Raw genomic sequence first — 25538 nt, 5'->3', positions numbered from 1 at the left:
CTCGAGCTTATTTTCTCTAATTTGGAGGGATGCTTTGTTCAGTCTGGTTTCCACTATTCTCCTTCCTATCACCTGATTTTATCTTCAAACTCTGCTGCCTGCCAGACAGACTGATGCTAAAACAGGATCCACACCTGACTTGCCATCCCAAGCCAAGGGAAGGCTTCGGGGACACAGGAGCTGCTCAGCACTAGAAACTTCCCTTCTTGTTTCCCCTTCAAGACCCTCAACTTGCAGCAAGCCTACCTGGAGACTTGAGAAATCTGGGGGGATTCAGTAAAAAAACTTCTTTATCATGGAAGCAAAAGTCAAGGTGGTCTCTGCTGTGGCAAAAAGCCTTCTCCTGACCTTGAAGCCCGGCAGCCAGCCCAGCTGTTTGCAACACATATCTCCCAGGGGCTCTGGAGGGAAAGGGATGCTGAAAGCATCTCTGCTTCCACTGAGAGCCAGGGGCTTGTGGCTGGTCCTCAACACTTCCCAGGAGATTGACCCTCCTCCCCCTCCCGTCCTTCAGCCTTACCTCACGCATCCAAGTGCCAAAACAAAGTCTTTTACGAGCTCCACGGGTGAGCAGCAGTCAGACCAAAAAACTGAATGAACCAGGCATAAATCAGGCACAGACAAATACAATCAGAAGCAGCAATAAAGTCTCTCCTCAGGATACCAGGAAAAGCAGCCACCTAGAGCACTGTGCCCCAAGCTATGCTTCCAAACATGGGACTGTTCCTGCTGTACCGCCCAATCCCTTTTCATCAGTCCATCAACTGCGCCGTAAAACGAGCTTGTCCTTGTGCTTCTGGGGTATCTTTGGAGGAGCAGACCAGGACTTCGCTGCCAGGCAGCTGGAAAGTTTTCAGACCAAATGCATCTGTGACCAATTTGTGCTCCTCTTGTCCTAGGGGTTAATAACGCTCCATCTTTTCATCTCCTTTCATGCCACAGTTTGTCTGGGCAGATGAGCGGCAACTCTTCCCTCCCTCCTCTGACAGCATCACCTTACCTAGGCACAACCCCCTAGGTGAGATTTTAGCAGCACCTTGCACAGGGGAAGGTCTTCTCTCTGAAAATGCCTCTCCTGATGCAATTCTGCACCCTTTAGCCTTTTTCAGAGCTGTGATCCACTGGCAGAACCAACCATCTTGTCCCCCTCTCCTCCTGCAGCCCTGCCACACCTCCCCAGAGCACACACCAAAACCAGAGCTTATGAATAGTGGTAGGTCTGGTGAGTAGACCTTACTGCTGTAGGGCATTTTCTGCTCCCTGCAGTTGCTCCATAACGTACACACAGTTTCTTGAAAACAATTATTATTAATTTAAACACCAGACCCTGTAATCCAGTCTAGCATATAATGTATCCAGACTATTTCCCTGCGTAATGCAGAGCAAGTTGGGAAAAACTACACAGAAGAGTAACATAACTATGGTTTTCATTGGCTTGCACACAGATTTAGGTTACTTAATTCAGATTAAAAAAAAAAAATAACTACCCAGATACTGAGGTTCACTTTCCCTTATCACTTGGGGTTTCTGGAGCAGCACACACCTGCTGCTGGATCAGCAAAAGCCCTGCTTCACTAAACCTTTTACAACACCTGGTCTACCCTACATGCCTGCTCCTGCCTCACATAAAGATGATTTCCCTTGCCAAGACTGCTTTTTTTCTTCGTTTTCACTTTTTTACCTTTAATTACAACCCCCCAACAATATCTCAGCTCCCCACACCCCTCCTACACTCGGTTTTTAAGCCCTGGCACAGATCAGCATCTTCCCACCGCTCTGCAGCAGCCTCCTCCACCACCAGCCCGCAGAGCCCAGTGCGGCCCACCTCCTTAATTGCATTAATTAATTGCTAGGGAGGGCAGCTCCCCAGTAGCACTTCCCAGGAGGGGCAGGAGCATCAGCTCAGTGTGCCAGGGCTGGGGCATGGTCAGTAAAACCAACCCAGTGTTTCTGGCAGGAGAGGAGGGAAGACAGCCAGGGCTGTAGGACTCAGCTCCAGGACCCCAGGATCCCCAGCCCCAGCACAACAGCAAACACAGACCCTGGGCAGCAACGGGGGAGCCCCACAGCAGAACCAAAAATGGGCAGAGATGACAGATCCACACAGCTCCCTCGGCTCATCTTGTTCCACTGGCCTAAACAGCCCTAATGGTTTAATTCTGAATTGTTACGAACAGTCTGCAAACAAGTTCTCTCCGGCAGAGTCCGAAGCAGGGGGTTGGTGGCTCTTTAGCAAAGGGAACCGCAAAAAATGCCAAGGAAAATGGGCGTGATTTCACTCAGGGCTGGTTTTCCACCCTCCCTGCAATAAAGCCAACAGGGGTTTTACTAAGAGAAGCCAGCCAGCAGCTTGGCCGCCCCACAGGGTCCCTGAATCGCGTCTGGATGGGAAGATGCAGCCTGCCAGCAGTGACTGCAGCCAGCCAGGAGTGAGAGGAAAGCAATGGAGACAACAACCTCCTGCCCGCATCTTCCCCCTCCAAGACAACAACAGGACCCTCAGCACAAGCAGAGCTCGTCGACAGGTGAGGCAGAGCCTGGAACACTTCGGCCACACGCTCTTGGAAAACTGCCTGCAGGGTCCCCCGCATCCCTCCACACAACTTTCTGCTCCTTGCCTTTCTTTTTCTAGATGGGATGATATTTTAGGATCAGCTCTTTTTTTTTTTTTTTTCCCAAAAGGAATATCTCCAATCCCACACTTGCTCCCAAAGCATCCCCCTCCCTCCTGCCAGCCGGCGCTGCCTGGCAGAGGGAGAGAGGCACGGATCCCCGACAGGTTTTGCTCCGGTGATTCCTGGCAGGGCTGCACGTCCCTCTGCTTATGTAACGACATTCCCCGTTTGGTGCTGGCTCTGGTTGGGGTGGCCATGGCTGGCTGGGCCACCTGCATTGCCCGATGCTGTCACCCACGTACTCCCAGACACTGTCCCCCCCACCCCGGCTGGACCCCCCAGCCCCAAACCACATCCCTCCCTTCTCCTAACCCCACTCCCCCTCTGGCCACCCCTGGCCCTCCCTGTTGGATCTCTGCCCACTGGACTGCACCCACCTTTCTCCTGTCCCCCCAAAACACTGTGCCCCCCGCCAAATGCCCTCTCTCCCAGCCCCAAACCACACCCTGGCCTTGCACCAGCGCCCATGGGTGCCCCCGCGCTGCCAGCTCCCCTGGGGCTGCACCTCCCAGCAGTGACCTGCCCCGGGTGCCTCTGCCCCCTCCCCAGGCCCCCTGCTCTCCCGCACCGCTGCCTGCCCCCGCTCCCAGCGCCGCACACCCTGGCACGCCCCTCCCTGGCCCCGCCGGCCCGCGCGTGCCCACCCGCACCCCGCACCCCAGCTCCCAAGTGGCGGCTCCTGCCCATCTCCCCCCGGACACCCCCGCACCCCAACCCGCTCCCTGCGCCCCGCAAACCCGCACCCCAAGCTCCAGCCCCCGGACACCCTCACACCCCAGCCCGCACCCAGCCCCCCTTCTCCAGCCCGGCACCCGCTCCCGCCCGGCGCGCCCCCGCGCTCTGACCTGGGCCCGTGCGCGCTGCCCGGGAGCTGTCCGCCGCCGCCCGGTGCTGAAGGCGGCTTGCTGGCGGGGGCGGCGGCAGCGGGCGGCGGCGGCGGCGCCCCGGCGGCGGGGGCGGCGGGCGGGAGCTGCCCGTCGCCGCCGCCGCCCTCCAGGCTGGCCTCGTTGCCCATGGCGGCCCGGGCGGGACCGCTCCCTCAGCGCAGCGCCGCCTCCGCCGCCATCAGCCCCGCGCCGCCATCGCGCCCTGCCCCGCCGCCTCGCGCATGCGCCGCCCCCGCCGCGGGCACGCGCGCCCGCCGGCCAATCGTCGCGCGCCGCCCCGCCCCCTCCCCCCGCCCCGCCCCGCCCCGCCGGCGGCACGTGCCCCGCGCCCGGCGGGCGCGCGCAGGGGCTGCCAATAGGGGCGCGAGGCGACGGCGGGCGCGCCTGAAGGCTCCGCCCCCCCAGCGGCCGGCAGCCAATCGGAGCTCGGCACCGGCCGCGCCCGCCAGGCGGCGCCCTGCGAGCTCGCCCCCGGGCAGCCAATGAGCGGCCGGTCTCCTCGGAGGTCGCAGCCCGACGGCCAATGAGCGCTCGCTCCCGCATGAGGTTACACACCAGCAACCAATGAGCGCCGCCCTCCCCTCTGAAGTCACGGGCTGTGGAGGACGTCACACCCTGCCAGCCAATCAGCAGCCTCCTGCCCGCGAGGCCACGGGGTGCCCCAGGCGCGGGGTGCCTGGGGTGTCACACCCTGCCAGCTGCTGCGGGCCCTGCTGCCCCGCAGGCCACAGGCAGCCCTGGGGTCACAGCGCTGGCCAGCGAGCACCTGCTGCCTCCTGAGGGCAGGGACTGTCCTAGGTCAGTCACAGCGCCTGGCCCCGCTGCGAGGACACAGGCTCCCTGATGACACAACAGATCCCTCAGCTCACCCAGCACTCAGCAGTGACCAGTGTTGCTGTTCCATGATGTCACAGGGACCCAGCCCTGAGCTCAGATGCTCTCCCTGAGGTCTGGGCTCAGCCCATGAGCACCCAGCTTCCCCAGGGGATCACAGGGAGCTGGGGCTGTAGTGAAGCTGACGGGTCCTCAAAGCAGGGTGAGAGCAGAGGGGAGCCCCAAGAGCCCCTCTCAAGTCCCTCCACTGCCAGTTGGGACTGGCCCTGCCCACACATCAGCAGTTCTCCAGCACCCCAGGATGGAAGCCCATCTCCCTCACCTGCAACAACCAGACCTTCACCACCTTAGAAGAGTCTTCCTGAAGTCCCCCACCCTACTCCCCAGCCCTCTCAACACCCTTCTCATACTCCTCTCAACTCTCCACCCATTCCATGTCACTCACCACTCAGCCCCAAGTGATGTGGGCAAGAGCCAGCTCCTGTTTGGCAGGTGTTGGCCCTGCTCACTGCCCCAGGGATGGGCACCCCCCCCCCCGCACAGCCCATCTCCTCAGAGGTGACACCAAAGGTTTCATGAGGGTCAGGCACATCCATCACCCCACGCTCTGCATCAAGGCTGCAACAGAGGAAAGCACTCGGGAGCCAGTTGTGCTACCAATGCACACAGCAGTCTGGTTTATTCCCCAAAGACACATCTTTAGCCAGCCCAGGAACTGAGGCTTCAGGGCAAGCAGCGGGAAACAGGGAATATTTGATTTGTAAAGCTGAGTGGTGTAGTGAGGCATCTCCAAGTCTTCTCTGAGCAACCTCACCACAGCCATGAGGCAAGATGGGAGCTCCTGCCCCATGTCTCCAGCTGAGGAACCTCAGACAGGTTCAGGCCCATCAGCCTCCCTAACCTCCCCTGGAGCCATTCTCCAGTATTTCAGGCCTCTCCAAACCCTCAAAGCAGCAGGGAAACCAGCTTCAAAGGAACAAAAACATCTACAAATTCTTACAAAAATAGAAATTCATACTAATGAGTTTCACAACACGTGCCAAAAACAGAGGTCACATCAGCAACACCAACCCCCCAATTCCCAAGCAGGGCAGGGGGTCACCCCAACACCCTCCTCCCCAGGTCAGCTACTTCAGTGCCAAGTCTGCAGAAATGCAGGGGACACCATGGCCCAAACCAGGGCATGGCAGGACATCCCCCAGGCTTGTCTGTGGGTCTGCCCAACCCACACAGGGCTGCAAGAGGGAAGGTGATTAACTGGGTGATGGACACACACCCCCTGCAGCAATGCTGGCCAGCACTGGTCTGCCCTGCACACACCTTCCTCCAGGAAACTGTCTTGGAGCTATTTACACCAGGTATAGAGCTGGTCCAGGTCCCTCCTCCCCACTCTTGCTCCAGCCTGATCTCCCAGACATCCTGCCCACATTCTCTGCCTTGCAGCTGCATCCAAGAAATGCAGTCCTACCCAATGTCAGAAAGCCCAGCAGCAACTGCAGAGCTCTGAGTAGGCTGGAAGATGAGAAACCCTTTTTATTCTGTATGAAAATAGGAGAAAGGAAGGGTAAAAGGAGGGGAGTAGATCAGTCCAAGCATAGCCGGAGTTTTGGTCTCCTGTCAGCTTGCTGCAAGGCCAGGATTCTCTCCAGGACAGCTGGTCTCACCCCCATGGCAGCATCAGTGCTTTGCAAACAGCCCCCTGCAGTGGCTGCCCAGCTTGGTGCCAGGCTCTAGGCAAGGGACTGTGCCCTGCAGCCACCCTGCCCCACTGCTCCCCAGGGAGGGCAGGGGTCTCACTGCAGGAAACCGTCCAGCCGGGCTTGGCTGCTGCTGGAAGATGTGGAGGGAGCTGCAGATGCTGGCCTGGAGATGTTCTTCTTCTTGCGCCTCACTGCTAAGGGACGGATCTCTGTCAGGTTGGTCTGAAGGTAAAAATTGTCAAGGAAAGTACAGACCAAGGTCCCCAAACACCAGTGATCCAATATCTGCTGCAGAGCAGCCTGAACCACAGGCCGGGGGCCCAGCCATCCATGTGCACCCAAAGAACTCCCCGTGAGTCAAGGAATGCTTCCCATGTCTGTGCTATCCCCTTGCACACACAACTGTGTTTAAGCACATCCATTGGAGCTTCGAGATCTGCCCTGCGTGGCAAAGCCAGGATGTAGTGCAGGGGAGGAGAGCAACCCCAAGAGAAAAGCCCTTTGAGCAGCAAGTCCCTTTTAACTCCCATGCCCTTCAGAGACACAGAAGACACCCCGCAGCACTGAGGGGCAGGTACAGGCCATACCCACATCAGGCTGGCAGCATGGGCACAGCTGGCCCCAGAGACTTGCTCAAGCATCTCCCTGCCTTTGGGTTACTCCACCCTGCCAGCAAGGCCAGAGAAGCAGCACTCCAAGGCTTCCCAGCAGGTCATGACAAAGGCTTTGGCTGCACAGGCTGGTGGGCACACATCCAGGAGGAGGCTGCACTCTGGTGCTGCTCAGGGCACAGGCAGCCCCTGAAAATTGTGATTTCTAGTTGATATCACTGCTCTGGATGAGCCTGATAATGCTCTTGGCAAGTTCAGGTCCTTGATACCTTTGCTGAACTCAGACCTGCTCCGAGTTAGAGAGAAAAGCCTGATGGTTCATTGAGGATCCCAGCCTTTTTCTGGCTGGGGGACAGGACTCACCAAGATGGCTGAGACTGAAGAGGAGGAACAGAGATGAGGTCCCCATAGTATCACTGCTGCCACATGAGCTGCAGGAAAGGATACAGGCTGTATGAACTTTGTTCTACCTCCCAAGCCATTGTAGCCCATCCTCACCTAGGAGAGAGAAAGAAATGAGCCTGGAGCAGCAGCAGAACCTTGGCTACCTCTCCTCGTGTTGGTAATGGGGAAGGGGAAGCCTTGCAGGCCACAGTTCTAGGGAGGGGTCACAAGAACCTGGAGACAGCACTTGTGTTCAGCCCTCACCTTTGGAAAAAGACAGTTTCAGTGACAAAATCCTGCTGCTTGGAAGGCTTGGCTTGTTTCAGAAAGTGCCCAAGATACCCCAACTTTACTAATACCCTTGGGTCTGAGGAATATGAGAAAAACACCCAAAGCTCCAAGGAAGTGGAGGAATGGGACATGAAGGGCCATTTAATCTACTGCCAGGAAGGGAATGAGCATCTGTCATCCCTAGAGCTCTGCAGAACTGGGAAGTAGCCAGGTCACGCTCCAAGATTTATGTTCCACACACTGTATGTGGCAAGGTGAAAGCCCGATTCCCTTTCTCCTGCAGGGTCACTTCAGGACAGAGGAGTGCAGTGCCAGCCCTCAACAGGCTCACCAGATGAGCAGTCCTACTTACAGTGCCCATGTTTTTGTGGGGACCCAGCAAGCTCCCCGAAGATGGCTTCTTGGAGAGAACAGAGTTCCTGATGAACGCTGGAAAGAGTCCTTTGAGAGCATCATCCTCCAGATCATCTGCCCAGTTCTGTCCCACAAAATAACAAGAAAAGCCCTTTAACCAGCATGATCTGCTGAATTTAGTCCACATGCAGGGAGCACTAATAACACAGACAGGTATTTAGGGTAGTAGCTACTGCTACACCACGTCAGGCCAAAGAACAGCAGCTTCAAACCTCCCACTGGAGCTCCTGTGGAGCAGCTCCTGGGAGGCAAGACATCGCATCCAGCAAGGCTGGGAGAACAGCCTCTTTTCAGTGACCCCACAACCCTTATGGTCAGCCCCACAGCGTGTTTGCCAAGCACATGTGACACAGGATAATCAGCAAGAGGCACGTGTGTCCCCACCCTCCCTCTCCTGCCCAATTCCAGGAGGCCTGAGGCAACAATACAGTGTTCCTAGGAGACTGTGAAGCAAAACACTTTGAAGCATGTACTATGTGGTTCTATAGATGGGCTGGTCTATGGTCACAGCATCTCCTGCATGGAGAAAATGGGTCCTTTATCCCAAGCTCATTAACAGCAGAATCAAAGAGATGGTGCAAAAACTCAAGATTAGTCCTTTTACCTCCACTGTTTCCTTCAGAACTTTCTTCGCCAGATTTACCACAGGAGGCCTGTAAGAAGCCCAAGGAGCAAATCAGCAGAGATTTATTGTTCAAGTGGAGCTGGCAAGGACAGACAAGGCCAAGCAGATGATGACGAAACTTGCAGCACAACATCAGGCAGCTATAGAGCCATCTGATCTCACACAGCAACTTCCAAAGAAGCAAAACTTTGATCTCCTTCAGAAGCAGAATGAGGAGGGAAAACTCACGGCTTTTTTTCCACCTTCCGCCTTTTTGCAGGGCTGAGGAGAGATTTGCAGGGTGGATGTTCAGGGGTGTCCACATCAAACGTGGCATCTAGATTGATCTCATCGCTGTCGGCCGGGCGGTGCAGCTTCGGGTGCTGCAGGTCCACGGGAGCAGGGCTGCAAGGCCATGCACAGTGTCAGCCACCAGGAGGCCACCGCCTGCCACCCATCATGAGAGGAAGACAGAGCTGCACGCCAGCTATTGAGCTGGAGGGCAGCAGTGGGATCAGGATCAGAGCCCTCTTCTGCTTTCAAGTCACTGAAAGGACAATCCCAATCCCAGAGTCAATATCCTGAACTACTGTTGCCTCTCAAGTGGTCTGTGCTATAAGAGTAGCACCCCGGGCTCAAAAGAGACACTGGCACACTGCTGCTCCATGTATACAACCCAGTTTGCTCTACTGGGGTAGCAGCCCAGGCTCCTCAAACAAAATGCCTTGATAAAAACGTAAAATAAGCCATTTTTCAGGCTAGGTTCCTCTGTCTGGCTAAGATCTCTGGTCCCCATGCACCAGGCCATCCTCACTGGAAGGCCAACTCTGAGGTAACCAGAAGAGCAGCTTTAGGGATATTTCCCTGGCAGGACATAGCGACAAAGCATTTGTCAAAACCCAGTCTGCTCTTCTGTCCCATCCTGACACAAACCCTGCAAAACACGCTTCTTCCAGGTAAACCAAACACCACCTTGCCAGCAACAAGAAAAACAAAGAAAACAGAACAGAAAACAGGATACAAGGAGCAAGATGACTGTGCTTCTGCAATGCCTGCCAGGCCAGCACATTCCTGCTTCCCCAGCTAGTTCAACTGTCAGCTCTTTCTTTGGACCCACCATCACTGTTCTTGGCCTGTACCTGAGGGTGCACTTCACTCACCTTTCTAAGACTAGTCGACTGAGTGTCTCTCTGGTTACAGATGGGACTTTCAGGGTATCCCGCAGGATGTCTATCTTCTTCTTCAAACTCTGGAGGGAAAGTAGACAGTGAAATAAGGAAAGATTTAGTAGCAGATACTTCACCTCTTTTCCCATAAAGGTGGAGCTCAGATGTGGGGCAGACAAAAGTAAGGTGGGCTGGGTAATCCAGTCACTGAGCAAAAGCCAGCATAACTCCTGGCTTTGCAGCTGCAAGCCGTGGCCAGCTGCCAGTTCCTGCACCTGAGAAAAGGTAATTCTCACCAAGATCTCCTTGTCTGCATTCTTCAGATCCTTCTGGGTGCTTTTTAATTCCTCCTTTGTCTTCTCCAACTCTGAAACTGTTTTCTGTAGCTGCAGAATAAAGGCCCCCAAACAGCAGAGCACCAGTTAGCAGGGGAGGCCGCAGGTCCCCCAGGAGAGGCACGTTCTGTGACACCCGCTGCTTTCCCCCATTTCAGAGTTTGGTTTCCCCAAGGCAGCCTCTCACCAACCTCTCCTGCACCCGAACAGCTGAAAGCTCCGATGCATTGCCTGCCCAGTTCCTTAAGCTGCCTGCAGAGGGATCTCCAGAGCTGCTTGCCCAGCACAAACCGTCCTAAAGCCCCTCCCGAGCATTTATGCCTGGTGGTGACAGCTTCTCCTTTCTGCAACACTTGGTGGTTGCATTCTGAATTCCTGTGGGACTTCAGATGAACCAAAGCCCAGGAATTATGAACCACAGAGTGGGTGATAGTTGTGCATCAGCAGTACCGGGACAGGGACAAGCCTGATTCAACAGGGAAGCATGGCCTGGTACCACATCAGAGACTTCTGTGGGTCCAGGGGTCTGGGCCAGCCCACAGAGTGACCGTACAGTCAGCTCCGCATCAGCCCAGCGCACTGACTCGCATCCTCCTGACCCAAGCTGGTGACTGCAGCTTGGCATGGACTCAGCCAGAAGCAGCTCCATTCCAATAACAGCACCTCATGAGGGCGTTAGCTTCCTTGGGGAGCACCTCAGGGATCTCAGAATCTCCTTCTCCATTCCAGGGGACCACAAAAGCTATGGTTAGGCCAAACCCACCCACAGTCTCCCAGAATGTGAGCTTGGACAGGCATGTCCCAGGAAACATCTGTGCACACACTTTCACGAGGACCTGCTTCCAGAACCAATGGAAAGCAATTCCTAACCCAAGCTAACAAAGCCTAGCAAGACCTGGAGGAGAAGCCCTGCAGCAGAGGTGTATCAGCAGCTGCAAGCTCTGCACCAGAGCCACCTGCATGTCCTCACCACAACTTGGGGACTTCTCCTGCCCAGGCCCAGCACCACACAGGAGTCCTGGCCGAGTTCAGTCAGATGAAGGGATAAGGCTGGGTGTGACTGTGGTTGTGCCAAGCCAGGGCTAAGCCCTGCTTGACTGGTGTTGGCTCCAAACCCCTTCCCACCTTTCCCAGAGGCCCGATTCTGCAACAGCAAGAGGCTGGCAGCTGAGCTAGCTCACACTTGGCCACGTGGCAGGATGAAGGCAGTTCTGCTTCCAGAGCCCAGTGAAAGCAGTAAAGTCCCTGTGTGTTGCTGTCTTCTAGTCCAGGTTGCTGCCAAACTGCAGCTGGCTCTGCATGTGTTGCCCCACTAGTGTCCCCAGAGACTGCACTCCTGAAAACAGCCTTGGAGCTGCTCACTCACCACAACATCACACCCTGACCCAAAAATCCCAGCCTGACACTGCCACACCACCCAATCTACTCACGTAGTGTTCAGTGTGGGAGGGGGCCACTGCTGAGGGCTTGGGCCACAGTTATTGACAAGGATCTACAGACCACATGTCACCTTGACCTCTCATCCTTCCTTTACCTTGTTATTGACCAAAAACAGCTCCTTCTTCAGCTTCTCTGTCATCTCACTAGAGATCTTCCGAGCCTCCTTCAAGGTTTCATATTCCCTGCATAGAGACCAGAAAAGTCGTGCTGTTTGTGAGAGGAATAAGCTAGAACTTCTCAGAGATGAGCCAAGATGCTTAATGTGAAGGTCTGCAACTGCAGAGCCACCAGAAAAAAACCCAGGAGACACAAAGCCCCTTAGGGAACAGAGCTGAATCTATCAACACTGACCAAACAGCACATCAAACATACCCCTGCACCACAGGGGAGAAAAAACCTGCATGGGATCCCATGCCTGAGAACAGGGCCTGAACAGATTTCACCAGCAGAATAGACACAGCCAGGGGAAAAGACAGACAGACAACAGAGCAGCCTCCATGCTGGCAGCAAATAGAGGACTTTGCTTTAAATGACTTTTCAGAGACTTCAGACTATTGGCTGTGCACATTCATTCCCAATTACACCACAGGGACACTTGCCTCATTACAGCTCCGTATCAAAGCTGCAATTATTCAGCTGCCATCAGAAGGGCCCCAAAGAAGCCATGGTTTTGCCCAGCAGGACCAGATGGATTTCCAGCTACGGGAGGGCAGCAGTGAGGATTTGCCTTGCCAGAGAGTGCCCAAGGCCACAGCTGGACAGAGGGAGCAGAGGGTACAACCTGCAGCCCCTCATCCACTCATTCCCCCCTGAGCACGAGAGGAGCATGGAGGGAATAATCATCATCTCCTCATAGGAGCACTGACAACTCTGGAGCCCGTTCCCATGGTGACACACATGTTACTACAGTGACAGCAGGAACAGTTCAGTGTGACAGGCTCCAATCTAGGTCCCCAGGATCTGTCAGTCAAAACCCACTGGAGGCCCAAACAAGCAGCAAGAGCCCCACAGAGCCTGTGTGCCTGCTGGGACTCAGAAGGTTCCCCCTGGGCACACCCAGGACAGCACGAGCTGGCCGTGCCAGGCCTGCAACACCTACTTTTTCAGGGAGACACAGTAGATGGCAAGCTGTTCTACTGCTGCCTGCCCAACTCCCATCTCTCTGATCATCTCCTCCACTTCGGGGCGCTGGCTCTGAAGCAACAGCTCAATCCTGCACAAAAAAAGATAAAGTACCCTGAGCTCATGAATCACAAGCAGAGCTAGGAAACAGACTGAAGCCCTGATCCCCCCTAGGGAGCTGGTGCAGGCTCAGCTCCTGCTGCATACACTCTGGGTGTCACAGGGGAAGAGAGACAACTGCCCCACCACAAGCAGGGCTTTTTGCTATGGATGAGTAGCACCAAGTGGACAGACTAGAGAACGGGCAGTTGTACACACGTACTGCACACAGGGCTGATGGCCCAGCTCTTGGGCCACATAGCCCTGTGGTTGAGTGTTCTTGGGCTGAGATTCTGCCTCAGTGTCCCCTGATAGCAGGAATGGCATGTAGCCACAACTTGAAGCACTAGAGATGAGGCCAGGGTGCACAAAGTACCATGCCGTGCTGCTGTCTAAAGAGCAGCTGTCTAGAGACATAGCAGGGACAAGCGCATGGACAGGCAAGGGCAGGCCTGCTCATGCTGCAGTTTCCAACCTTACAGGATAAGACAACCCTGCCTGTGGAGGTGGATGTTGCAGCAGCACAGCTGGACCCCTTCCTCCCTCTCTGAGAAGGGGAGAGGCACACAGCCCAGCCTGCAAGGCCCAGGATCTCACCGCTCCATGGTTTTCAGCTTGTTCCGCAGACGACGGGCTTCCTCCTTTGAACTCCTGTTATCCTCCTGCTGCTGCTCCAGGAATTTCATCTGCTTCTGCAGAGAAGCAAGCACACACAGACCGTTAGGAAGGCTCCAGGGATTGTTAGAGAAATATCCTGGCTTATGCGCACTGCAGGCAGCTGGGAGGGTACATTGGCTCTTAATGCCATCAGCACCTCAGCAGCCCAGGGTTAGGGAGAGCTCGGCTCCCTCCCGCTGCACCTCTCGCTCAGCTCCTGGCGAGTGCAGCAGGGTCTCTGTGCTCATCACAAGATAAGTCTGGTGCAGAAACTGTCTCAGCCTCCATTTCTGCTCATAGGGTTGTGTAGTACCCTGTCCATAACCACTATTAGTTTTTCAAAAGCAAGGGAGTCCACGGCAAGCAAACCTGGCTATTGATTTCTCCTCTGTGCACAGCTGATCCCTTTGCTTAAGCCGTCCAGCTCTCCTTGCCATCAGCTGCTTCAAGCACACTCAGGAATGCCCATGGGTCTCTTCTGGGAGATATCAGCCAAACCAGGCACCCACTGGGCACTTCTCTCACCTGCCTGGAGAAGCTGAAGCCGATCACAGCCACCACCTCCCCAGGCTCTCCAGCAGAGGCAGCAGCAACCGAGAACCTCAGCTGAGCTGAAATCGCACAGCTCTGCAGTCTGGCAGGGAACAGAGGAAAGCTGCCTTGAATTAGCACCGCCTGGATGTGGCTGTGGTGTCTGGGCTCGTGTGTGCCTGGGGACCTTGCAAAGCAACTTCAAAAGGTTCTGGGCCTGGTTTCAGCACACTGCTGATGCCAGGAGAGGCCTGGCCAAAGACCAACCTCTTGGAAAGCTCCCTGCCACGCAGAAGTTAAAGGATTTTAGCTGCTTCCTGCCACAGAAAAAAAAACAAACAGCTGTGAAACCACTGGGACTCTGCAGAGGGTCAGCACTGCAGGCTCATGTGTTGCTCTGGCTTAAGCAAAGCCCATCTTTGACTCTTCCTGACCTGAGCTCCCTCCACGTCAGATCTCCAAAGCAGTGTTTTGTGCCAGGTTGGAGCAGACTCCCCAGCCTCAGACAGGCTGGAAGGACAGCAAACTCTCACACAAAGGTTCAGCAGCAACTAGCTGCTAGCAGAAAACAGGAAGGGTTCACAGCCTGTGGGCTTGACCTGCGTCACTGCTGGTTAAGCCTGTATTTTCACTGCAGAAGTTCAGTGCTTTAATCTTTAATGATGCAGTATAAGACAGTGCTTGGCATTCAGCTGGGAAGCCGTGTATACCACAGAAAAGATATCTCCAGGTCCCTAATCCTTCTGCCCTGCCCAGCTTTCATTAGAAAGACTTAAACATATACAGAAGGTTTTGCAACAGGCGAGAGAACAACAGAGCCTCCTCCTGAGGTGCCAGGCAGGAAAGCCAAGCACAGAAGCAGCACAGTTGAGCAGCAAGCACCAGCTTCCGCTGCTGTAATTGTTTCTGCAGGAGTAGGGAGCATCAGAAGTGTCCTGCCACTGCTACAGCTGGGATCCCAGGAGCATCTCTGGCATGGCACAGACCCAGGCTGCCTTCACACCCAAGCAGATTGGATATAATTCCATAGTCAGACAAAATCAGTAGTGCTGGCTCACAGCAAGGCCTGTTTGGCATTAATTCCCTCTGCCCTGTGATAGCACCACACTGCTAGTGTCAAGCAGGCTTCCCAGACTTTCCTCTGAGGAAGAGCCCAGCTGCAGGTGACATACAGCAAGATGACCCCACAACTCATCTACAAGCTCTCCCTGGGCTACTTGGCCTTGCAGGTCCAGAAACATGATGCAGTTTAGGCTATTGTGTCAGATCTGCACTCCAAGGGGCAGAGATCTTGGAAAGTGCAAGTGACCACTACCCTGCCTTTCAGCCTGCAGCTCCCAACCCCGGCTGTCCAAGCCCCATCTTCTGGTGACAGACACGTCATCATCACACAGCAGAGATTGCCCAGCCCAGCTCCAAGGCAAAGTCATTCTGCTCACTACAAGTCATCCCAACAAAGCAGCTCCTGCTCTTACTCTCTTCCACTTGCTGTTTATGCACAGTACATGACTACACACTGAGTCACAGCACGCAGAAACACAACAGGAATATTTGATCCCTGGACTTCACATTACTAACCTAAGGAAAGCCCTGGCAACCAAATGGAGACAGGAGAGTTAGCTGGATCAAATCCCACTCAACTGAAGCTTGCAACTCCTCCTCCATATATTTCAGTTTGATTTCTCCTCTAGTGAAATTAAGAAACTAATTTTCCTTGAATCCCACCTGGCCTAAACCCATTTCAGAAGAACATTCCTCTGCAGGGAGTCGGTGTCTCAGCAATGGGCACTGGGGCCAGTTCCCTCTCTCTGTTCACACTGCTACCTTTACCATCAGCACTGCCACCTCCTTAGCAAGGCTCAGCCAGTGTCCCCCAGGCTGGGCTGGCATCTCTCCCTCACACTGGCCACCTCTGCTCTGAACACAAAGCCACTTGTACACAAGCCTCCCATCTGACTTTGATGCCTCTGACTCACCTCCCGGTGGTGTGCACTAGGGACCTCCAGACCTGGCTTTGTTTGAACAAACCCACTGTGGAAATTCAGCTGCACTGCCCTGCTGTCATCCAGAGACTAAGGAGACAGGAGTCTCCAGGCACTAGATCCAAAATTCAACCAACACAATCACATCATGAGTAGAGTCTGCAGACATCTTCAACAAAACTAACACCGACTGCACAATGGTTAGTGCTGAAGTCCTCCTGGGGACGGGAAAGGTACCTTGAGAGAGGAGCACAGCACCTCTGTCTCTCCCAGCACTTTTTGAAGCGACTCTATTGTGGCATTGCGCACATCCAGAGTGTCCCTCAGCCCATCCACAATGGCCTGGCATTCCCGCTTTTCTTTCTCTGGGGAGAAAAAAAGAGAAAGGTCATGGCCTGTTCACCCAGACTGCAGCTGCCCCACAGCAGCAGGAGCACAACAGACAGATGCCATGTGCAGTCTCAGGCTCCAGGCTGCTCAGAGTTGGCCACTCATTTCCCTAAGTGCTGTCTGCACCAGGGTCTGTGCTGAGCAATTGCTTCTCCCAGTGCCAGCAGGCTTCAAGATTTTCTTTACTAAAGATAACAAGTTCCCTTTAATAGCTTCCTAGTGCCAGCCCTGCTAGCACTAAGCTGCTGCATCTTAACTCTTGCATGTTCTCACAGCCAGGATTGCACAAGGAAAACTGTTCTTGAGTGACATCAAGCTGTCCCAGTGCTGGAGAGCAGAGCCCCCAGCCCATCCTCTTCCCAATGGAGCCTTACAAGTGGGGCAGCTGTGTGCAGTGATCCACCATGCTCCTGTGTCACCACACTGCTGAACCTACCCTTGCCACAGCACCAACAAAGAAAGGCAAGAAGCAGGGAAGCAGAGCTCTGCTAGACACTAGGCCTTTGCAGGACACATGACAGCTTGAGTGGATTCCCCAGAGCAGCCCCTTTTTGCAAGTCACAAAACCTGTTCCTCCCCACTCAGGCAATCCAGGAACAAAGAACGTGCCTCATGACCATCAGAGAGAAGGTGGTGGAAAACAATGCTGGATTTCAATGTGTTTTGTTGAGACAAGGGAGGAACAGCTCACAAAGCAACAAACACCATCAGGAGCTGACAGCTGTAAACAGGGAACAGACAGCATCATGGGAAAGGTTGAGGCAGTTGGGCCACGAGGGAAAGCAGCAACCTTTCCATCTAATCCTACTGAAAAGCAGGGTAAACTCTTCAACTCAGCATCCTCTGTCTTTGCTAAAGACTTCCATGGCTCCAGCCTGATGATAGAGGAGAGCCAGTCAGTGCCTTTCCAAACAGCTGTTTCTCTATCCAAACAATGCAGATTTACATTGTGCCACCATGTCCCATGGAAGCATGACCTGCAGTGCAGCTTCACTGCTCAATCAGACAGTAAAAGAGCCATGTGGAACTGGGGAAGAAGAGAACAACATATTCCAGCAGAAGCACACAAGTGGCTAAGGAAACAAATTTCTTTCCAAGTAAAGCATTTTTTCTCCATTGATCTGAATAACCCTTCCTCACCAGAGGCAGCACAGCCTGGAGATGCTCCCCTGCATTTGCAGGGACTCCACATCCACCAAAAGAGTTAGGGCTTCCCCCTCCTCCGCTCCCAGTTGCCCAGAAGCAGATGGCAGGAGTCAAACCTCCCCATGCTGCAGGAATGAGTTTTCAACTCATTCAGAGCACCTCCCACAGAGCCTGCTGGGTCTGCTCTGAGCTCCGCACCTCTCGAGCCATCTGCAAGCTGAGCAAAGACTGACAATTACACAGCTCCTCTACAGCATGCAGCACAGAGCACATCTTTACATGAAGAATTTATACACAAGAACCACCAGAGAGCAGAGTGCCCACAGCAAAGGAGGCAGGAGGTGGGAAGGAGCTTCTCATTTCCAATACGAACAGAGAACGGGACAGGGAATGTCAAATCCAACCTCTACTCACCAGAAGCCGAGAAGATGAGCAGGCCTTGGAGCAGTTTTTCTTGGATAACATCCTAGCAAGAATCCCAGCCACCTTCCTCAGCAGATCTGGCTCTCTACCAACTCACTAAACTCAACTGAGCTGGCAAGAGAACAGGCCTCAGAATAGAGACATGCAGACCATCCAGTTCTGCTCTCAGGCTAAGGACTGAATCCTCAGTCTCCTGGCTATTCATGCCTGTCTCGTGCAGGCAGGAAAGACGGCTCCCGGGGCGTGGGTGAGCCCCCAGCATTCTTTAAAGATTCCCCCCCTCCACTTCTGCTAGTGTGTCTTTGGATTTCTGTCACTCAGACTGACATTTTCCTTGCGCTGCTCATGACTCATGTTCTGATGACAGGCTGCCTACAGATGATGCTTAAAACCCATCGACAAGTCTCCAAGGCTTTTGCTTTTCCTGCCTCCCTCAAACATCCTCTAAAATTAAAGATGGGAAGGATGGGAACTCACACGCTGAACTCCGTCTGCTCTTCGCGCAACACATGTGACACTGCAACAGCCAAACAAATCCAGAGCCTTCCCACTGCTGCTTGGGCACCACTTTTACCTCCCTCATCTCTTAGAAGGAACAAGCCCTCACCACATACAGCTGTGAGTTTCTCAGTGAGCAAACCAAGAGCTTTGAAGCAGGCTGACTGAAAGCAGATATAGCTGTGCTGCACTTTTGTAGCTTGTGATTAGGAAGAGAGGCAAAAATCTGCATGTACGTCTCTAGATTTGCAGAGAGCTCCCCTGTTACAGCAGAGGTGGGCCAGGCTGTGGACTCTGGCTCTGTCACACAGGCTTTGTACAGCTTTAGGTAGCTTGCTTTGGAAAAAGCTCTGAAGAAGCTGCTCCAGCAACAGAGTTTGCAGGCTGCGCTCTGGCCTCAGAACAGGCTGGGCTCTGCACAGGGGTTCCTCAGGCCTGGACAAAGCACCCAGCAGATACAGCCCAGGCTACTGATCCCCCACAGGCAGCTGGAACTCACCTTTCATGGAGAGCTGAGCCTTCACCTCGTCCAGTTCATTCTGAAACACAACATAGAAAACCCCATTAGGAAATGCCCTGCAGAGGAGCTTTCACCAGATCTTAAAAGGATCCAAGAGGTGTCTGAGCAGGACATCTGCACAGACCAGGTGCTAAGGAGGGAACACAAGAACAGCAAGCACCAAATTCCCAGCAACTACATCATGGAGAACGCAAAGAGCACCTCCAACTGGCATGCTTCAGGGGGAGAAGAGAATATCCCAGTTTTGTCTTAGCCTTGTCAACCTGTGTTTCTCACACTGTCAGTCATCTTGTTTTAGCTGAATAATTTTGGAAGGCTCTCAAGGAAACACAGGAAATCAGACTGGAACAATTTTTATAACATTTTACCTAAACAAGGCAATAAGGCAGAGATGTTGCCAGACTCACTGGATTGACAGTTGCTTTGAACCAAAGTCAACTTTAATCAGTTGCAGGTGAGAAACAGTAGGACATCCAAGCATCTGAAAAGGTAACCAAGCACATAATCAAAATGCACCAGCCAGCATTCTGATGGACACTGAGGTCACTGCAGTTCAGGATGCTGATATGAGCTAACAGCTCAGTCAAATGGCCATAAACAGATCACAGATCAACCAGTCTACACCAAAGTGAGGTCGTGCAGCGTCTCCTGGGTGCCACAAGGGTCTGGGGGAGATCAAGTGTCTCTAATGCCTTCACTAAGGATCAGCAAGAAGAAGCAAATGCCCGTGGTTTAAATTCTAGATAACAAAGTGATTTGCCTTATAAGCACTGGCAAATAGCCAAAGGAAATGTAGAGAGGTTACACAGAGAAGCTATCTATATATAATACACATATTTAAAAAAAAAAAGTGAACAAAATATATACAGGAGAGAGACGACAGGAGATGACTTCAAAAGCTGTGTTAGAGAACTGCAGAGAGCACAGAACAAGTCAGGCAGGAACTGCAGTGGAATAAAACCACAGTAAAATGCCAACACAGAGCTGAGGCAAAGCACACAAATCTGTGCAACCCAGAATGCTACATGCAAATCTAAGCTGAGAATAGCAGCACCAGTGACCATGGATCTGAGGGGACCAGAGCAAAGCTCTGCTGGTGACAATAAAGACAGGAAAGAGAAGGTGGAATGTAAAGCCTAGTGAGCAGAGGGGACTAAGTGCAAAGCCTAGACTTGACTTGGATTTGCCCCCAGGGGGACAACAGCTGGAGGGCTGACATGGTATTAACTCTGCTGCAGGAACTATTCTGAAGTAGCTTCCTCAGAGTCCTATTAGGAACGATTAGTGAGCTCACAAGATGTGCTAATTAGCATGATAGCAAAGAAATCCCAGGCTACTCTGCAGGCAGCTATGTAACATTACCTCATTCATCAACTTAATCTGAAATCCCCCATCCTCCACCACTGCACCTGAAAGCTGCTCCCAGTTTTCAGTCCTCTGACAGAAGCCCTCCTCTCACTGCCAGCCTGAGTTACAGGACCATTTTCCCAAGATCAAGGAGTTTATTCTGACCACACACAGACAGCTCTCCTCTCAGGTTCCTACCCCCCCCAGCAGGTTTACAGGCAGGAATCCTCCTCCTTCTGACTCCTTTCTGCCAAGCTGAACAAGCTGAAGGCTCCTAGTCTCCTTTGGAAGATAGGCTCTTAGCTCCTCAGATCACAAGTGACTGGAAATGTCAGGTTCCAGACAGCTTTACCATGGTGTTACTCCCAAAACTCACTTTTCCTGTTTTGGGAACAGCAACATGGAGACTGCCCTGATCACTGAGGACCATCCTTAAGAGCAATGCAAGATAAACCCAGACTCGGCACCCAGAAATGCCTGGACACATTGCAGCATTCAGCCCGTGGTCTGCAGCTGCTCCAGGGAACCAATTCCCTCCCATGTTTCAGCTGAAACTGATGCCTGGTGGTGGGAAGCAGAGCAGCCCCAGCACTCCTTTGATCATACACATTTCAGAGCAGAAGCAAGAGTGAAGAACACCACCAAAGACAATTTGGAGAATTCTGCAACAATAGGAATATGTTTCAGATTATGAGGGAGCTATTCCAACCACTTTTAACTGGGAGTGTAAGACTTGTTCTCAGAACAGCACCCCAAGCTTGTCTCCCCAGGACAACAAACAGCTTTCTCACTGAAGCACTCTCCCTCACTCCAGGCCAACCTTTTCATGGCAGGAGGCCAAATATTCATTTCAGGACATCTGCAGGCTGCACAGACACAGCTCCTGTTGATTACAGTCAAGTGCTGCTCTGTGCCCAGGCTGTTGGAGGAACAGGCACTGGATGGCAACAATCCCTGGATGTGGGGCTCTTCCAGGTGAAATCACTTCAGGCCCAGGAAGTTGCCAATCATTTTCTCAGCTTCTAAAGAGCCCAAGGACAGTCCACCATGTGCCTTCCTTGTTGAACTCCCACCTAGGCCAAAAGCAGGTACCCCATTGCAGACAAAACTCCAATCTAGCTGGACATTAAATCCCACCCACAATGGTCACCCATGTTCCCAAGGCACTCCATGTCCTCCAGAAACAAGGCAGCACAGAGCATGGAACTGGTGACAAACCAGCATCAGCCCAGCAGTAAACCTGAATCAGAGCACAGGGCGGCAAACGCCCATACAAATTAACTATATGAATCTACACAGAAAATATTTGGTTTTCCTGTTAGATAGTGCCCTCAGTGCCTGCACACTCAGGCCTGGATGTTGCTCTGACAGCCACACAAGGAACCCTGCAGGATGAGGTACCATCAAGCTTGTTGAGCAAGAGTGGCTCCAGTCCTGCCCTCAAGCAAGGGAGCAGCTCTTCAACAATGAGGGGATGAAGGAGGGGAAGGCTGCAGGAACCCACCCGAGCTCCTGGGGCAGGGGGGAGAGGGAACAAAAATCCTTTCTAGGGCAATTTTCTCCAGCCAGCCCAGTTCTGAGTCACTCCTCTATTTACACTTGTGAGCACAGATCTGGATGTGCACTCAAGGCATGTTTATCTGCCCCAAGCCAAAACGCTGCTTCTGGGGCACGTGGCTCCAAGGGCCCAGAGGGGGCTTTTCACTTCCCCAGCACAGGCTCTGGCCTTCAGCTCCTTCATGAGTGGTGCTGCCACAGGCATGAGTCTGGCTGGCTTGATTTTAAAAGCATATGATATACATAAAGCATTGCCATGGCAACTGCTAATTATGGTAATTGCTGCACATGCTGATCCTAAACACAAGAGGGTACAAGCGTCCCGTTATACCAAGGTCAACCTATGACTTTTCTTGGAACAGATAACTCCAAGACATAAGGAGCCGTGTTTCAGCCACACTAAACTAAGAAGACTATGGAACAGCCTCTCTGTGTCCTCTCCTCTTACCCCTAGTTGTCCACACCTAAAGGTGGCACTGGGCGAACACCACCCAGCAGCCCAGCTCTAGCCAGGACCCCCCCACCAGGGCCCCAGCCTCACCACTGTCCATCACTGCTGGGGCACCTTCAGGCAGTCCCTCTCCTAAATTCTCTTGGGAAAGCACAACTTTATGACCACCCTGCCCCTGCTTCCTCACACAAACAAACCTACCTGCAGAGAAGGAAGGAGGTGGCACTTCCTCCAACAGCCCCTCCTTTCCAGAGGGGTTAGCAGGGCTCACATGCAGCTGAGCCACAGACACCTGCAGCAGTTCACTGCATGTGGGAATTTCCTTCTCTCCCGCCTTTTGGAAAAGCTCTGTAGCCTCACCCTAAAGGCTTTGAGACCTTAGTGAGAAGCAGTAGCTGGATATTTATTTGGTGCTGAATCAGGAGGAGTCACCACAGGAGATTTGGTCAGGGGGAATTCCAACCCACAGCATGGAGACTTTCTGACAACCAAGCCAAGACTGGGCCAGGGCCCAGAGGCAGAACAGAGACAGGCAGGAGACACTCCAGGTCTGAAACACGAGCCCAGCACAGCAAGCACCACCACAAGAAGCAGCAGTTGGCAGAGGACAAGCAGCCCAGGCCGCTCTTCAAGATACTGGAGCAGAACACAATGGATGAACCACCCAGTTACATTACCTGCAAAGTCTCTGCATCTGGTGCTGTCTGCTCCTCTGGGGCAACATCAAAAAACAGCTTACTGATGATGTGTCTTTTGCTGACCTAAACACAGAAGACAGAAGAGGGTGATGGGCACAGCTATGGAAACACAACGGATACGGAAGACAGGTGGAGGAGGAGAAGATACCATGTTGTGACAAGGCCATGAAAGACAAGTCAGGTCATGTGCTCAACACCATCAGCTACGAGGCTCTGCTTTGGATCCTCAGAAAAGCAGCAGACCTCCCCCTCAGTTTTGGGAGTAAGACCACAACCAAACTCCTGAGCTGCAGCAGGAAGACTCAGACATTTCTGAACCAAGTGCAGCCTGTTCTCTGGCAGCCAAGGCCCAAGCAGCTGACGCTGAGCTAACACAGTGCCAGATCCTAAGACAGAAGTACGTGCTGCTTTCTGCAGGCAGAAGGTGCTGTAATTGAATTTGATAGCTCTCCACACCTCCCCCATGCAGTTACAGCTTTGTGTTTTAAGTATTATATACAGTCATGACACCAGCTAATTGCATAGTTACTGCTACAGAAGATGTTATTTCGCGATAACTCCATGGTAACCCAGAGATGTAAGAGGCAGTGAAGAACAGAGGGAATCAACAAGTCAGGGAAGGAACAAGGGCCAAGACCTTGAAAGAAGGAAAGCAGCACAAACACAGAACAAGCCCAAGCTGCAGCTGGCTAAAGATCCACATCTGAGCATGAGGCAGCTTCTCCTGCAGCCCCCATCTGCTGGGGGCTTCAAGGCCAGTGACACAAGCTTCAGAGAAGTTCAGGTCTCAATTAAGCCACTGGATCCCCAAGCCTTGGCTTCCCATCTCCAAAGACAAGCACATCCTTCCTTCCCTCCCCAGCCTTTGCTTTCCTCAAGGAAGGGCTGAGGGCTGCCAAACAGGTATTCCATATAAAGACCAGCAAAATGGGCTGCTGACCTGAAGGGAAGCAGAAGGGTACTCCAGAAACACAATTCAGATGTCCCGATTAACTCCTTCCAGCCCTTGCCACCATTATGCCAATACTCAGCCATGAAAACCCAATGACCCTTCCTAGAGAAGCTGAAGTGTGGCCAGCAGCAGGGCATCCTCACACCACTCCTTCTGATCAGAAGGCTGGCTCATGGGATTTCACCCTTGAGGCCTTTGGGGAGACATTTTGGGGGAGAGAAAGTTCTCTCTATGAACCTTGTCCTGGCCTCACCACTGGTGCAGACCATGGCTCCTCAGTGCTGCCAAGCAGAGCATTGTGCCATAGCACAGATGTGTACAGATGTGATGGCTTTACCTGGATTCTGCACTGCGGACAAGTCCGGCTTGGTGCTGTGTCAAACCACTGGATGAGACTGAGGAAGGAAAAGAAAAGAAAACATACAGTGAATCCTTAAAACCCAGGAGCGCTGCTCCCAGGGGCCACCCCCCAGCTCACCAGGGGACAGCAGGATACCACTCCTTAGAAATTAAGAATAGAAATCCACAAATCCTACCCAGAGGTGCAGCTAACGGGAACGCCGCATTCCAGCACGCGCACGCTACCTTCGCCTCCAAGACAATTCCCAGCTGAATTTAGCACACCAGCTTATCTTTACCAGGGCAGAGTCTTTAGAGAGCTCAGATCTCCCTGGGAGAGGCTGTTTGAACAACTGCAGCATGGCAGGAGTGAAGGGATGCACAGGCAGAGCAGCACAAGAGCTGCCACAGCAGGACATGAGAGCCCAGTCTGACCAGCTCTGAAAGGCGCCGGTGCCCCCGGACACGCTGCGGGGAGACCGGGCTGGTCTCTGCTCTGTGAGGGGATGAATGCAAACCTGTGGGGCTCCACAGGAAAGCTACTAATGCATCCTGCAACCGAGCCATCACGCCAGGCTCAGAACAGTTTATTTTTGGAGCAAGGCAGCAAGCCGGAGCTGGCAGGTTACTCTGGAAGCTCTTCCTCCTCTGTCGGTAGCTGGAGGCGAAGTGAGCCCGGGCGCTGCTGCTGGCTAAACGGCTGTGGCACCTGCCAGTTCCCCCCCAGGTTAGTTAGCCAGAACAGCAGCTGCCGGCCCCCTTCCCACACACGCCGAGTTTATTTCCTCAGAAGAACCATTTCCTTCCAACACAAACACTCACAAAACAGTTCCAGCAAAAGCATGAAATCGCCTGGGAGGCTTCACTTCTAATCTAACGCGGCTCCTTCCAGATAAACACCCTGTGTAGGAGCCATCTGCTGGCACCGGCCCTCCCGGGGAAGCGGGGCCGCAGGCAGAGGAGCGACAGCAACGCCGAGGAGCTCCGAGAAACGCCTGCAAAGCAGAGCGCGGCGGCTGCCAGGGCCTCGGCAACGGGCCCGAGCGAGGAGGGCACGGCGGGGACTCGGAGCCCCTGAGAGGGGAGCAGGGCCTGGCGGCGGGACACACACCCGGGGCCTGGGGGCCACCGGGGAGGGAACGGGGGCGTCGGGGGAGGGAGGCGGAGGGGAGGGAGGCGGGGAGGGGACAGGGCCCCGCCTCGCCCGTCCCTGGGACCCCGCAGCCGCACGGGCGCCGCGCAGGGCCCGGGCCCGCCGGGCGCTCACCACGCGCAGTGGAAGGTGTGTCCGCAGGGCACGGCCGCCACGTCCCGCTCGTTGTCGAAGAAGTCGGAGCAGATGGTGCAGTAGGCGCGGATGGGCATGGCGGGGGGGGGGGGGGCCCGGGGCCGGGGCCGCGCGCGGCAACGGGCGGTTCAAATCCGGCCGCGCTCCCGCCACTTCCGGCCCGGCGCGGAAGTGACCTCAGGACGCCGGGGCGCGCC

At 53.9% G+C, this 25538-nt stretch overlaps 2 protein-coding genes across 2 annotated transcripts in view; both read right to left on the bottom strand.

The window, feature by feature from the left end:
• BSN (bassoon presynaptic cytomatrix protein) overlaps positions 1-3600 on the bottom strand; it is a gene marked incomplete at its 5' end in the record, with an annotated part of 88220 nt that extends 84620 nt beyond the window's left edge. Inside the window, 1 exon segment of the mRNA XM_051627879.1 lies at positions 3521-3600. Within this exon segment, the coding sequence (XP_051483839.1) occupies positions 3521-3600 (80 nt within the window).
• A 1932-nt stretch (positions 3601-5532) lies between these two features.
• Positions 5533-25418, bottom strand: TRAIP (TRAF interacting protein). Its single transcript, XM_051627878.1, is given in 18 exon segments — positions 5533-6318; positions 7155-7205; positions 7735-7860; positions 8401-8449; positions 8650-8805; positions 9561-9649; positions 9863-9952; positions 11436-11523; positions 12441-12554; positions 13160-13254; positions 15970-16097; positions 18689-18728; positions 22742-22825; positions 24052-24129; positions 24132-24249; positions 24251-24305; positions 24683-24762; positions 25321-25418. Coding segments are annotated over 18 exon segments (1668 nt in total). The 3' UTR covers positions 5533-6189.
• Positions 25419-25538: the final 120 nt, after the last annotated feature.

Source organism: Apus apus, chromosome 9 (genome assembly GCF_020740795.1).
Source record: "Apus apus isolate bApuApu2 chromosome 9, bApuApu2.pri.cur, whole genome shotgun sequence".
Classification (NCBI taxonomy): Eukaryota; Metazoa; Chordata; class Aves; order Apodiformes; family Apodidae; genus Apus; species Apus apus.
The sequence above is the reverse complement of the archived record's forward strand: the minus strand, read 5'-3'. Positions and strand labels throughout refer to the sequence as shown.